Source organism: Macaca mulatta, chromosome 2, assembly GCF_049350105.2.
Source record: "Macaca mulatta isolate MMU2019108-1 chromosome 2, T2T-MMU8v2.0, whole genome shotgun sequence".
NCBI lineage: Eukaryota > Metazoa > Chordata > Mammalia > Primates > Cercopithecidae > Macaca > Macaca mulatta.
Window position 1 is genome coordinate 154,881,906 of NC_133407.1, and position 14,862 is coordinate 154,896,767.

Sequence of the window (14,862 nt, forward strand, 5' to 3'; positions counted from 1 at the left end):
TTGTAGTTTTAGTAGAGATGGGGTTTCACCGTGTTAGCCAGGATGGTTTTGATCTCCTGACCTTGTGATCCGCCCGCCTCGGCCGCCCAAAGTGCTGGGATTACAAGCATGAGCCACTGCACCCAGCCTCACTTATTATAATTTTTAGTTCTAGAATTTCCACTCATTTAAAAATTAAGTTTAGGCCAGGCACACTGGCTCAGGCCTGTAATCCCAGCACTTTGGGAGGCCAAGGCGAGCGGATCACCTGAGGTCGGGAGTTTGAGACCAGCCTGACCAACATGGAGAAACCCCGTCTCTACCAAAAATACAAAATTAGCCGGGTGTGATGGCACATGCCCAGAATCCCAGCTACTCAGGAGACTGAGGCAGGAGAATCACTTGAACCCAGGAGGAGGAGGTGGCGGTGAGCCAAGACCATGCCATTGCACTCCAGCCTGGGCAACAAAGCAAAACTCTGTCTCAAAACAAAAATTAAGGCCAAGCGCTGTGGCTCATGCCTGTAATCCCAGTGCTTTGGGACGCTGAGGTGGGCGGATCACTAGGTCGGGAGATCGAGACCACCCTGGCTAACACAGTGAAACCCCGTCTCTACTAAAAATACAAAAAATTAGCCGGGCATGGTGGTGGACACCTGTAGTCCCAGCTGCTTGGGAGGCTGAGGCAGGAGAATGGCATGAACCCGGGAAGCAGAGGTTGCAGTGGGCCGAGACCACGCCGCTGCACTCCAGCCTGGGCGACAGAGCAAGACTCCATCTAAAAAAAAAAACCTTTAAGTTTAATATCTATATTTTTGTTTGAGATAGTCTTGCTCTGTTATCCAGGCTGGAGTGCAGTAGTGTGATCTGGGCTCACTGCAACCTCTGCCTCCAAGGTTCAAGGGATTCTCGTGCCTCAGCCTCCCAAGTAGCTGGGATTACAGGAGCATACCACAATGCCTAGCTAATTTTTGTATTTTTAGTAGAGATGGAGTTTTACCATGTTGGCCAGGCTGGTCTTCAACTCCTGACCTCAGGTGATCCACCTGCCTTGGCCTTGCAAAGTGCTGGGATTATGGGCGTGAAGCACTGCACCCAGCCAGTAATTTTAATAATAATAAATAGTTTAATAAAACATTTTTTAATGTTTTAAGAAATAATTTTCATTTATTTCCTTAAATCCCCTAGTCGTCCACTCATTATGATGATATTTTTCTTTAATTATTTAAACATACTTTCCTTGTAATGTTCTGAACATATTTAAAATCACTGCTTTAAAGTCTCCCTACTAAATGCAATATCTGGGCCATTTTGGCATCAGTGTCAGTAGATTGCTTTTTCCCTATCTGTGGTTCATATTTTCCTATTTTTTACATGTTTAGCAATTTTCAATAGTATATGGGAATTGTGGTTGATAACTTAACGAGACTCTGGATTCTGTTATCTTCTTTAGAAGAGTGTTGATTCTTGTCCTAGTAGTCAGTTCAGTTACTGGCAGATCACCTTGAAGTTGTTTGTTTAGGCTTTTTTTTTTTTTTTTTTTTTTTTGTTAGGGTGGATATGTGGAAAGACGAAGGTGTTTCTGAGCCTCTCTAATGTGGCAGAACTCAACCTCCAAACCCAAGGCTTATGTTGGTTAGGGCAGGTCTATAGAGGCCTTTCTTTAGGCATGGTCCTCACCCATAGTGACATTCTGATATCTCAGCTCATATATGGGGCACTGATGAGACACTAATGAGGCCTCTTCACTGTGTCTGGCTTGAAACTTCAGCATCCCCTGGCACTCCTGAACCTCTATCTCTGGTCTGTTCTCAACTCTGGAAGGGGCACTCTCTGGTCAAGAGCTCACTGGGACACCTCACATAGACTTTTGGGCTCCCCCTACATATGTCTTCTCATTTCATCACATAATCTACTCCAGACCCTGATCTCTGCCTCCTTAGTTCAGTGGGACCACTGTGCTCTGCTTGGATTCTATCCCCATGGTCAGGAAACTCCCAGGTAGAGCGTCATGATGATCATGAGGTGCCTTTCATGAGTTTTTCCTCTTTTAGGGGTTATGGTCTCATGCTGCTTGTTGTCTACATTCCAAAAACGACAGCCTCATATATTTTCTCCAGTCCTGTGGTGTGTGTGGAGGGAGGGCTACTCTGCCACCAGTGATGCTGCCATGGTTGGAAGCTGCTCCAGGAGCCCTCTTACCAGCTCCAGGTTGGCTGATGTCTAGGCTGCTGCTTAGGTATTATCTTGGGATCTATCTACCTTTCCATCATCCTGGCATCTCCCTTTGCCCCCCTTTCAGTTGAACTTTCTGTTTTCTGGATCCCACATTTTCTTATTTTTTGTTGACTTCTTTAGGTAGAGGAACTTTCAGTCACTCCCTGAGGAAGGGTGGCAGGAACGTGAATTTTTCGAGGACTGTATGTCTGGGAATGCCTTTATTAAACTTCACACTTGACTACTGGTTGGTTGGGCAGAGAATTCTAGGTTGGAAATAATTTTTCTCCTCATTTTAAGGCATTTTTTCATTGGCTGTCTAATGCCAGCCACATGGGTCTTTTGTATTCTTTCTTCTTGCCTGTCGTTCTGCAATTTCCGCCCATGGATGCAGTGTGGTCTGCTCTGCTCCATTGTGTGTGTGTGCCTGGTGGGCCCCAGTCAATTCTGGATACTTTTCTTGAAATACTTGATTTCCTCTCCTTGATTTTATTGTTCTCTTTTTCTGAAACTCTGATTATCCTGCTCTCCAAGCCTGGTTCTTAATTTTCTTTTTTGTTTTTGAGACGGTCTCACTCACTCTGTGATCCAGGCTGGTGTGTAGTGGCGCCATCTTGGCTTACTGGAACCTCTGACTCCCAGGTTCAAGCAGTTCTCCTGCCTCAACCTTCCCAAGCTGGGATTACAGGTGTGCACCACCACACTCGGTTAACTTTTTTATTTTTAGTAGAGATGGGGTTTCACCATGTTGGCCAGGCTGGTCTCGAACTCTTGATCTCAGGTGATCCTTCTGCCTCGGCCTCCCAAAGTGCTGGGATTACAAGCATGAGCCACCGCGCCTGGCTCACAATTTTATTTTCTTTCTTTTCCATTTCTTGGTATTTTTTCTCTACTTTGGAGGGATTTCTTCAACTTTGTCTTCCAACCCTGATCTTGCATTTTTCATGTATGTTATCATATTTTTAATTGAGCTCTTTTTTCTTTCTGAATGCCCCTTGCCAAAAAAGATAGTATTCTTTTCTTATTCCGTGAGTCTTTCCCTATTTCTGAAACACTGATGATTGTTTGAGGACTTTGCCTCTATGTTGTTTCTTCTGTGTTGCGTTTTTGCTGTTGTTTGGCTGGTGTCTTTCATGTTATGTGTGGAGACGAGTTATCTCCACACCAGAGGTTATCTGGATCCCAGACTTGTGTGGTGCACACATAAACCTTGCACGTCACCCCATGTTGCCATGCGTGAGCTGCTAGACGCATGAACTATGGAACATAGGCCTGGTTTTCTTGGAGCCATTTACTGAGGAGTAAATGGGACAACTCAGAAAAGAGGGGTCGTATTTGGCACATTGTGGCCCAGAGCTTTCACTCTCAGACTTCTCTGTGTTGGGGCTGGGGAAATGGTGGTCACCTCCACAGTGCTAGGGACAGAGGCCCTGCCTTCAGGAACTGTCTGGGCCTCTGTGGCCTTTCCCCACCCCAGACAGACCTTGAGAGGAAGACTTTTCTCATATATCTTGAGAACTAGGTAAAGAGGCACCCCGAGTGTTTGTGCCTGCAAAGGGGGCTGATGGACCTGCAGCTCAGCATACGCCACAAGCTGGGTGTCTGTCTTCAGAGAGCCACAAAAACCTGTGATTGGTGGGGCAGAGAAGGCACAGCCGATCTCTGAGGCATTTGGTCACCGAGAGCCCTGGCATATGCACCTTGGCTGGTGATCTCCCGGAGTAGCCCCACAGACCTCTGCCCCTGCCTGGCCTGGTATCCATCCTGCCAGACTCTGCTTCTAAAAGATGCTAGGGAAGCTCCTCCCGCCCACGGGCACCTCTCCTCCACAGCCCACGTCTGGTGGGAGGTGGGGCAGAGTAGGTGTTAAATGAAGATATGGGTGGAAAAAGCCCCCAAGCTCCTTGCTTTGGCCAAGCTGGGTCAGCTGATGGGAACTGCCTTGTACTCAAAGGCCCCATGGGAGGACTCTGCCCATTGCCACCACCAGTCACCTTTCCCACAGCCCTCATCACTAGGCTGTAGAGTCCTGAGGGAACCCTAATGCTGGAGGAGCCTCACATATAGCTGGGTACATGATGCTCTTGCAGGGGAGGGGACCTGGCCTTGTGCGCTGCTGGCGGCGCAGTACACCTGGAGCCAGCTTTCCAGCCGCCGGCCGCTTGAGCACTGGTGGTTCTGTGTTCCCAGCAGTGGGCCCAGTGCTAAGGGGAGAGGGGCACATGGAGGGCCACACAGAGGACCTGGGCCAGCTCAGAGTATGCCCCTTCCTCCACTATTCCCCGAGGACCCTGGAGGGCCAGGACGGGCTGCTCACCTTCCCTTTGCTTCCCCGGTTTTCCAACAAGGTTGAGCCACTGAGTTGCTTTCTAAGGGCTCAGAAGGCCTCCTAGCCCAGTGGAACCACAGCTCTGGGTGTGGGTCTGTGGGGTCACTCTGCCTGTCCCCATGTTCAGCCTGTGCCACTGGGTTCACTGAGGAACCCTATTTCTTTAGCTGCAGATCTGGGACACGGCTGGCCAGGAGCGGTTCCGCACCATCACCCAGAGCTACTACCGCAGTGCCAATGGGGCCATCCTCGCCTACGACATCACCAAGAGGAGCTCCTTCCTGTCAGTGCCTCACTGGATTGAGGATGTGAGGAAGTACGCGGGCTCCAACATTGTGCAGCTGCTGATTGGTGAGTTGGGGGTTCCTCGGGACCACAAATCCCATCACTCTGCCTGTCCTTGCCTCCCTCTGCTTTTTAAACACAGGGTAACCCTGAGTCCAGAGGGAGTCCCAGCCAGAGTTTGAGCCATAGTTTTGCAAATCCTGATCCCGCTAATCACTTAGAAAGTTATATTCAAGGCTGGGCGCGGTGGCTCACGCCTGTAATCCCAGCACTTTGGGAGGCCAAGGCAGGTGGATCACAAAGTCAGGAGATCAAGACCATCCTGACTAACATGTTGAAACCCCGTCTCAACTAAAAAATTAGCCGGGCGTGGTGGCGGGCGCCTGTAGTCCCAGCTACTGAGGCAGGAGAATGGCGTGAACCTGGGAGGCGGAGCTTGCAGTGAGCCGAGATAGCGCCACTGCACTCCAGCCTGGGTGACAGAGCAAGACTCTGTCTCAAAAAGAAAAAAAAAAAAAAAAGATAGAAAGTTATATTCAACATTGGAATTAGAGGAAAGAAGAAAGGGAGCTGAAGTTTGCTCTGCAGTTCTTCACATGTGTCAAGGTTTAGCTCTTGTATCCTGGCTTCTCCTCATTTGACAGGGCCTGGGGTGAGGCTCAGAAAAGTGGAGTGATTTTATCCGCATCCGCTGTGAGCATACACATGTAGGCTTTGAGTTTGCTTCTGCTGACCTCAAGCTTCTGACTTTCTCTGTTGTGCCACACACAGAGCAGGGACAGCTGATGGCTTCTGTGCCTCAGAATCCCACAGAAGGCTTCTTCAAGTGCAGCTGCAGGGCCTCACCTCCAGAGCATCTGATCCAGGCGGGCTGGTTGGGGCCCATGAATGTGTATTTCTAACAAATTCCCAGGTGACACCCAGCTTGCTGGTCCAAGGACCCCACTTTGAGAACTACTGCTGTGAAGGATGCTGTTTACCTTTGTTTTCCTTCTATACAACCTTCCCAGACCTGGACTGGAGAAGCTCTTTAGCTCTTATGTTATCCCTGGGGTCCTTACCACAGCAGGTTGATAGAATCTCACTCAGTGACCCAGGGTGGAGTGCCGTGGTGTGATCTTGGTTCTGCAAGATCTGCAAAGCCACTGCAACCTCCACAAAGCCACTGCAACCTCTGTCTCCCCGGTTCAAGCGGTTCTCCTGCTTCAGCCTCCCGAGTAGCTGGGCCAACAGGTTGATTCTTCTGACTCAGATGTACAGACAGGGCCTGGACCTGACTCTAGTTGGGAAGAGGGTGGTGCCTGCTTCCATGTGGCCTGCCTTCCATAGCCTGTTCAGACTGGGACATGGAGCGCTTGGCAGGAACAGAGTTTTCCCCACCTGGCCTAACCATTTCTCTCCCCTTTTTTTTGCTGGGGTGGGGGACGGAGTCTTGCTCTGATGCCAGGCTGGAGTGCAGTGGCATGATCTTGGCTCACTGCAACTTCCACCTCCCGGGTTCAAGCGATTCTCCTGCCTCAGCCTCCTGAGTAGCTGGGACTACAGGCACGCACCACCACACCTGGCTACCAATTCCCTTTTATCCAGGACATTTCTGGAAAACATTCCTGCCTGGCATGGAAATTTTATATTTTTAGTAGAGATGGGGTTTCACCATGTTGACCATGATGGTCTCGATCTCCTGACCTCATGATCCGCCCGCCTCTGCCTCCCAAAGTGCTGGGATTACAGGCTTTGATTACAGAGCCGCCATGCCTGGCCTATAGAACATTTTATACAGCTATGAAAATAGTATTTTTTGTATTTATTTATACATACATATATACATACATATATTTTTAGAGATGCAGTCCTGCTATGTTGCCCAGGCTGATCTTGAACTCCTGGCCTCAAGCAATCCTCCTGCCTCAACCTCCAAGTAGTTGGAATTACAGGTGTCAGCCACTATATCTGGCTTGGAATAGAATAATAATGAGCCCCCAGGTACCCATTACCCTGCTTCAGCAATCAGCAACTCAAGTCCAGCCTCCTCTCATCTATACAATGTCACCTCCCCTTCCTCATATTGAGACAAATGCACATCAAACCATTTCACCTGGCAGTATTCCAGCATGAACCTACAAAATATGTAAACACTTTAAAAAAACCGTCAATATTATTTTCTCATCTAAAAATACTGACATTTCCTTAATAATATCAAATAGCCAGTCTGTATTCAGATTGATAATTGCTCATAAAATTCATAGGTGTTTTATTTTTTCCAGTTTGTTGAGATCAGGATCCAAATAAGTTTCACACTTTGAAATTGGTTGCTATATCAATTAAGGTTGCCAAGGAAATTTTAGATCTTTATAGACTCCTTTTTTTATTTGAGATGGAGTTTTGGTCTTATTGCCCAGGCTGGAGTACAGTGGTGCAACCTCGGCTCACTGCAACCTCCATCTGCCCGGTTCAAGTGATTGCCTTGCCTCAGGCACCCGAGTAGCTGGGATTACAGGCCCTCGCCACCATGCCTGGCTAATTTTTTCTATTTTTTTTTTTTTTTTTTTTGAGACGGAGTCTCGCTCTGTCGCCCAGGCTGGAGTGCAGTGGCGCGATCTCGGCTCACTGCAAGCTCCGCCTCCCGGGTTCACGCCATTCTCCTGCCTCAGCCTCCCGAGTAGCTGGGACTACAGGCGCCCACAACCGCGCCCGGCTAATTTTTTGTATTTTTAGTAGAGACGGGGTTTCACCGTGGTCTCGATCTCCTGACCTTGTGATCCGCCCGCCTCGGCCTCCCAAAGTGCTGGGATTATAGGCGTCAGCCACCGCGCCCGGCTTTTTTTATTTTTTTTAAGTAGAGAAGGGGTTTCATCTTGTTGGCCAGACTGGTCTTGAACTTCCAACCTCAGGTGATCCACCCACCTCGGCCTTCCCAAATGCTGGGATCACAGGCGTGAGCCACTGCCCCCGGCCCAGACTCTTTTTTTTTGTCTTCCTTATAACCACATTACAAAACTGAGACTTCTAAAAAGTTATTCTAGAAATTGGGTCAAGGAACAATTTAACAACTTATTTGGAACATAATGAAGTCATCTCATACCTTCTAGGAGGAGCTGGGTAAATTGAGATGGGGTCTCCCTGTGTTGCCCAGGCTGGTCTTGAATTCTTGGGCTCAAGCTATCCCCCTGCCTTAGCTTCCCAAAGTGTTGGGATTACAGGCGTGAGCCACTGCACCCGGCCTAAAAATGGTTTTTTAAAGAAAGGTAGATGACCGTGCCAGGGTGTCCATTTGTAGTGGTGGAGGGGAGTGGCGTGGGGCTGCCAGCATGGCCCTCCCAGGTGGGACTGGGCTTGCCCAGCCCCCGTGGCCTCATGCTGCCCCTGGCTTTCCTCTGCAGGGAACAAGTCAGACCTCAGCGAGCTTCGGGAGGTCTCCCTGGCCGAGGCACAGAGCCTGGCTGAGCACTATGACATCCTGTGTGCCATTGAGACATCTGCCAAGGACTCGAGCAACGTGGAGGAGGCCTTCCTGAGGGTGGCCACGGAGCTCATCATGCGGCATGGGGGCCCACTGTTCAGCGAGAAGAGCCCCGACCACATCCAGCTGAACAGCAAGGACATTGGAGAAGGCTGGGGCTGTGGGTGCTGACCGGGGGCCGGGCCGGCAAGCTGGGGGCTCCCCACCTCCTTGCTCTCCCCGGCCTGCCAAGCCCAGCCCTCCAGAGCCAGCCCCCCTGGGCACCGGTGACTAGAGCAGCCGGGTGAAGTTCTGGAGCTCTGCATCCTGCGGTCTGGCTGCAGGATGGAGGCTCTCCTTGAGGAAGGGGAAGCAGGATACCCTCACGGGCCACCCTGCCAGCCAGCAGCTGGCCCTCCACAATCTTCACATTCCAGGACTGGCCTGAACCCGCCAGTGTGGGCCACAGTAGGAGGGGCTGGTGGTCCTCCCTGTCCCACGCCTGGTGGCTCTGACTGTTTCCTCTCATGGGTTTGCTTAACCTGTGGCAGCAGGTTGCTGCTTTCCAGGGATGTGCCCAGTGCCCTGGGTTCTTCTGGTCATCCTGGGGCTCTGCACAGAGCAGCAGAGCAAGAGCCATGAGACCCACAGACTCAGTGCCTGAGCGCAGCTCCAGAGAAGCCCCAGCCCCTTCCAGGTGGGGAACCTGCTTCCTGCCTTCACTGCCCCCCGCAGCACTCACAGACGTCTCCCTGGGGCCTGGCTCACTGCCTCATCAGGACCTCTGAGTTTTCTGGCTCTCCGTGTAGCTTCTCATTTTCATCGGCACAGCATGGGGTCACGGCCCACAGCTAGGTGGGGACTGTCTGCTGGCTCAGGTCCCAGTGTTTTGCCACTCAGGTTGCAAAAGTAGCGAATCCTTCAATGCCAGCACTCAAAAGTTTGGCGGGTGGGGGAATGAGATGGGAAAGTGGACATTTAAGGTCCAAGTAGAAGCTTGCATGCTTGCATCCTTGAGGCTCAGGGATGAGAGGGCACTGCAAGGCACCCAGCCTTACCCCACAAGCAGAAATCCTGCCAGCTGAGCGTGGGTCCTAGTCTAGTTTATAGAATCGAGTCTCCCAGACAAGAAAGGAGAGGGGCTGGCGGTCCTTATCCTGGCCCATTTTATTCCCTGGGCCCTTAACTGCCTCATCCTGAGCTGGGTGCCAAGGTTAGAAGGCAAAAGTGGGGTGGGGGGATCTGGGAAGCAGCATTGTCCTCTGGGCCTGTGGCTCAGAGGTATCACAGTGACAAGAGAGCCAGGGCTAGGACTGGAGGGGCCAGGTGATCTTCCCTAGCCAATCCCAGTCCGTCTGTGTCAGCCCAGCTCTGCCTCACAGCCTCCTTAGCACGGGTGCCCCAGAAATAAGCAGCTCTTGGACCCACGAGCAGGGCTGCATCGGGGCGTGGTCTAGCTCCCAGGCCAGGCCAGGCAGGGCTCAGTGTAGTCCCTGGGCCAGTGAGAGGCCTCCCCCATGCCTCCCTGCCCTCTGCACTAAACACTTTCCCAGCAGGCCTGGCTGAGGGCAAGAGTAGGCCTTACAGCAGTGCCACGGTGACCCAAGAGGCAGGGTTGGGGCCCCGACGGGTTCCCCCACTGAGACTGAGACAAGCAAGGGCTTGATGGTGGTGGTGGAGCCAGCATCTCACCTGCCAGGCTTCCTTTTGGGCAGGGAGGCTACCTGTGGGATGCTGAGCCTGGTTCTGCAAGGGAGGAAGGCTGCCAGGAGCTGGGGGGCTGGCACCTGCACTGAGGGGAGTCTAGGTGCATCAGATTGGGGGACACCAGAGGTGAGGCTGCCTGGCTTCCTTCCTCAGCAGCTTTGCTTGTGGCAGGGGCAAGAGTGGAGCTGAGTGGGGTCTGGGTTCTGCCCCTGCACCTCCACTGCAGTGCCTGGGCTCTGCTTGCAGGGCAGACAGTGCCTGGCACTGAGGGGTGCCCTCAGACTCCACTGGGACTGGATATGTCGTGGGCAGTGCCTTCCTCCAGCCCCACAACCTTTCTGCTGGGGCTGATGTTTCTGGGGTCACATGGTCAGGAGGGGCTGAGCTGGTCTTTCACCGCAGGCCCACACTGGAAGAGAAGTCGCATGAAGCCTGTCCTTGCAGAGCCCCTCTGTTTTGGGGGGAACGGAGCATGCATGGGGTCTTGGGAGCAAAGGCCTGGGACTCCCTGTCTGAATTTCAGCCCCAGTTCCAGGGCAAGTCCCAGCCATCTGAGCATAGTTACTGGTACTGCCCACCACCACCCACTGCCCACCTCTGAAAAGCCCGGCTCTCCTACTCTGCTTCCAGGCCGGGGCCTCACAGTTGGGGCTGTTACCTTCCTCAGGGCTTAGGGAGGGAGGGAGGGAGGACATGGACAGGGCTCTCCACCCTGGCTCCTTCACAGGGATGGTAGCTGACCGGTGATGGGTTCATTTGTCACCTTGGGACTGTGAGCCACCTCCATTTCTCACCCCCCAGGCAGGAGCAGCCTTACTCCAAGGGCTTGGCCTGGAAAGGCAAACGCACCTGGGACTCCACGTTCCTTCCCCTGCTGCCACTGTGCCCCTGTCCCTCCACCCCAGAAGCCCTGACCTCTCATTTGGGCACCTTGCTGTCCTCTGTGCTTCTCTGCCCAGGTCACCCAGTGGCAGGCCTGGGCCCTCAGGATGTTTCAAAGGCCCCACAGCTCTGCCTGGCACCCTGTCCCTGGAGCACCTCTGTCCTGTCTGGGCCAACTTGGCCTCCCTGCCCCATGCCCTCCCCTGGCTCTTACCAACCTGCCCTTTTATTCATGCCATTTGGGGTCACAGATGGCCTAGCTGGACACAGCTCCTAGAACTGGCCCCACCCTGGGGCCTTGCCCCTAGTACCCCTTGGCAGGAGCAACCCACCCCATAGTCGAGGTTCCCCTACCCCTGGGTCCTGGGCTGAAGCCATTTCCTACCCAGAAGCGTTCCCACCCACTCTCAGGCACAAAAGTCGGTCAGGGGCTCAGGACCTGTACCTGGGGTTGCAGGGGCTCCTGCCCCGCTGTATCCCACCGGGAGGGGGCCCCACTGCCCTTCCGGTCCTTAAAACGGCTGGGAGAGAAGATGGGGAAGTGTGTGAGACAAAACAAAACTGGCTTGTTTCCTCCCCTTGGCAGGCAGGCTAAGCTCTCCTGGCAGCCCAGGCTCTGGGGTGGGAGAACAGTGTCATCTCTTCCTTTGTTGACAAATTGCCAAAGAGTGGGAGCAGGTAGGGTCAGGGGCTGGAGTGCAGGGGAGGGGGCAAGGGTGGAGGTGACTGGTGGGGGGAAGCAGAGGGAGGTGGGCTGAGGCCAGGGTGGGGCCAGTGTGATGCTGGCTTAAGGAGCTGGAGGGTTCCTAATACACATTGCATTCAGTTTATCTTCCTAAGAGGCTGTTGGAGTTGGGGCCTCCTCCAGCAGGGACCCTCTGACCCCTGCAGGGCCTGGACTTGGAGTGAACAGGGCTTCAGGCAGCCCAAGTATTCTATTTGCATTTGGTAATTTTTCATGTCACCTATTTATGAACATACAAATCTTTATACCAAATCTATTTTTTAAAACATGGAAAAGTTGCCTTTATGGAAACTTGGCAGAGCCAGTGTACACATTCCTAAACCATTAAACAGATTTCTATAACAAGCCACTGCACCCAGGACTGGTTCTCTCATCTTTGAGCCCAGAGGCAGCCCAGGTGGCCATGTACCTCAACTAGTCTCCAGGCCCGGGGTGGCAGACATGCTGCCCCCTGCCAGTCTGCTGCCCAGAGCCCTACGAGACCTTCCCTCTGTCCCTAAACCCCTAGGGGACCCCCTGAGCAAGAAGCAGTCGGTGCCTGAGGGGCAGGGGAAGCTTGGGCTGGGTCCCTTCTCTGCCAGGGACACCCCAGGTTCCTCCCATTGGGCTTGTATTGGAGAGGGCTCAAGGTTCTCCCCATCCCTGGATCCTGGGCTGAAGACATTTCCTACAGAGAAGTGTTCCCACCCCGTCTCAGACACAAACGCCAGTGTCGGGGCTTAGGGCCTATGCCTGGGGGTTGGGGGGCTCTGACCCGTTATTCCGAGTTAGGACCTAAGAACACTCCTGTGATGTGACCAGTGCGGAGATGTTACCAGGCACACAGTGGATGCTCAGGTTAGGTAAGTGCCTGAATCAAGTCTCTGGCACCGGGAAGCCCATGAAATCCATAGCCCGCCCACCAGTATAATCAGGGGTCTATTCCTGGTCACTCAAATAAGGGGTTCTCTGTTGAAAGGGACTCTCAGAACAGCAGGGCTGCTGGTCGGTCACCCTGAGGAAGAAAAGGGGGGCCTGGCAGTGCTGCACCCCCTTGCCAAGCCTGACTCAGACAAACTGACATGATGGGGCTCAGAGCAGACTGCCATTGAAACCCAGGTGCGCCCTGACTGTCCTGTGGCACTGGGCAGGTCATTTCCCCTCTCTGGGCCTTGGTTTCCTCAAACATGGGATCCGATTCCCTGTCCCATTTGCATCCCGGGGAACCCTGAAGAGACCCCAGGAGGGGAGTGCTTTCTGCACTGAAAGCCTGGAACAGGGCACTGGAAGAGGAAGGCCCAGGGCCCTGGCTCTCAAGACAGGCCTGGCTCCAGGCAACTGTCATCCTTCCCAGGGAGAAGGAAGGCCTGATGTCTGAATTCCCCATTCTCTTCTGAATGCCAGGAAGCACCTAAGTGCACGTGTGCCCCGTGGAAGACAAACCCATAACCAGGCCTGTCCGAGCCCGGTCACCCCCACACTCCGCAGAGGCTCAGACCAGGGTCAGTCTGTCCCTAGGGCCCTCTAAGGCCTCTGCCCAAACCACAGGACTGCCCAGACCCCAGAGCAAACTCAGACAGCACAGGTCACTCCTTGACTTCAAAGTATAGAAGCTGAGTCTGGGGCCCAGAGGGTCTTGCTCAAAGCCCCCACGATGTTCACTCCTGAGCCCCCACCTGCAGACCCAAGCTGGGTGCTGGGTCCCAGAGGTGAATCTGCCTTGCTCCCTCCAAGGGCTCCCAAAGCTCCAACCTGGACCCCTCTCCTCCCTGCACACATTTGCCTCTGGGCTGGGATTGGCCAGCCCTGCCCTCAAGGAAACCAGGAGGCAGGGGGGCCCTTCCCTATCCTCATCTACATCCTGGCTACTCCCATCCCCACCCAGTGCACCCACCTCCTGCCAGGGTCTCTGCCCCAGCCTCCTCTTGACCTAGTCCTGCCTTGGCCTCTCCTTGTGGCCACAGAGAGCGTCCTCAAGCAAGCAAGTCTCCTAGCCACTAGGTCTCCACTCCCTCACTCAGACCCTTTCCACGGTCCTTGTGGCCCTCGGACTCCTTAGAGAGGGCCCAGCACTGGCCACTCTCCCGACTCAGCCACACACAGCCACACGAGGCTCTGCCACCTTCAGACTGAGCTGCTCCCCGTAGACCGACCATCCCAGGCCTTCTGCTGTGTGATGGGCTTCTCCAAGCCAAGAGTTCCTGTTCCCAAACAGCCTGAGCTGGAGCCCCAGGCCCCAGGAACAGCCATCTGGCCCTGACCCTGAGCTCCCAGACACTCCCATGACCCTGCAGAGGGCAGGAGGCCAGGCCCCATCTTGCCCAGGTGCTGCAGCTGTTGACCATGGTTCCCCACTGGAGAGCTTAGTCCCAGTTCAGAGGAAGCTCTGGACTCAGTTCATGTCCACTGTGCTCTCAGCAGGCCACGGTGCGGCCCACTGCAAGAAGCCCTGTCTACAGCTGTGGCTACAGAGCCCACACTTGGGGCTGGGGCTTCAGGGACTCCCCTGCAGGAGGGCAGTGCCCCTCAGTGACTGGCCACACATAAAATGCCACTGTCACCTCAGAGCAATCGGCCCAGGGAACAAGCTGCAGACATGGAGGTTTCCCTTTCATATCACATTTTAAAAATTTGTTTCTTAGCACAACAATTGTATCTGCTGTATTTTGGCCCTTCACTCTGCCAGGAAGCTCCACAGTCTGTGCTGGTTGGAGGGAAGCAGGAGAGGTGTGGCCCATTGAGAAGGTAGCACATGGCAGAGGAGGCTGGGAGAGGGGAGAGTGTGGCCAGGTGGCCCCGAGGGAGCTCCCTGGAGCCGGGTAAGTGGAGCCTGCCTGCTCCTGCCTTGCTCCACTTGTGGTCCGTGGGCCAGCGGCGTGGGCATCATCCAGCAGCCTATAGAAAAATGCAGAACCTCAGCCTCTACCCCAGACCTCCTGAGTCAGAATCTGAATTTCAAGAGGATACCCAGGGGGATCCTCATTGTGTGCACATGACTGAGGAACTCTGGTCAACACAGCCTGCTCACTGCACAAGCATGGCCCAGGGTCAGACCCTGACATCCTAGAATTTTCAGGTTCTTCCATTGGCCTGAAGGATCTTATCCATTTATGTCTTGGTCAAGTGTCTTTTCCTTCCTTCCTACAAGTGCCAACTTCATCTGCAGACTTCAAGGTCAAAGGGCTCACAGCGGCCAGGCATGGTGGCTCAAGCCTGTAATCCCAGCACTTTGGGAGGTCAAGGCGGGCAGATCACGAGGTCAGGAGATCGAGACCATCCTGGCTAACGTGGTGAAACCCCT

At 53.5% G+C, this 14,862-nt stretch overlaps 1 protein-coding gene across 5 annotated transcripts in view; it reads left to right on the forward strand.

The window, feature by feature from the left end:
* Nucleotides 1-11,927, forward strand: part of RAB43 (RAB43, member RAS oncogene family) — a 40,794-nt gene extending 28,867 nt beyond the window's left edge. For 3 of the 5 annotated variants that reach the window (XM_077993661.1, XM_077993662.1, XM_015130142.2), the window contains 2 exons: nucleotides 4,692-4,875; nucleotides 8,190-11,927. In XM_077993661.1, the coding sequence (XP_077849787.1) occupies nucleotides 4,692-4,875; nucleotides 8,190-8,440 (435 nt within the window). In that variant the 3' untranslated portion in view covers nucleotides 8,441-11,927. Of the gene's footprint in view, nucleotides 1-4,691; nucleotides 4,876-6,651; nucleotides 6,746-8,189 lie in introns of all 5 variants that reach the window. The other 2 variants (XM_077993664.1, XM_077993663.1) reach the window with 2 other exon arrangements.
* The last annotated feature ends 2,935 nt before the right edge of the window (nucleotides 11,928-14,862 follow it).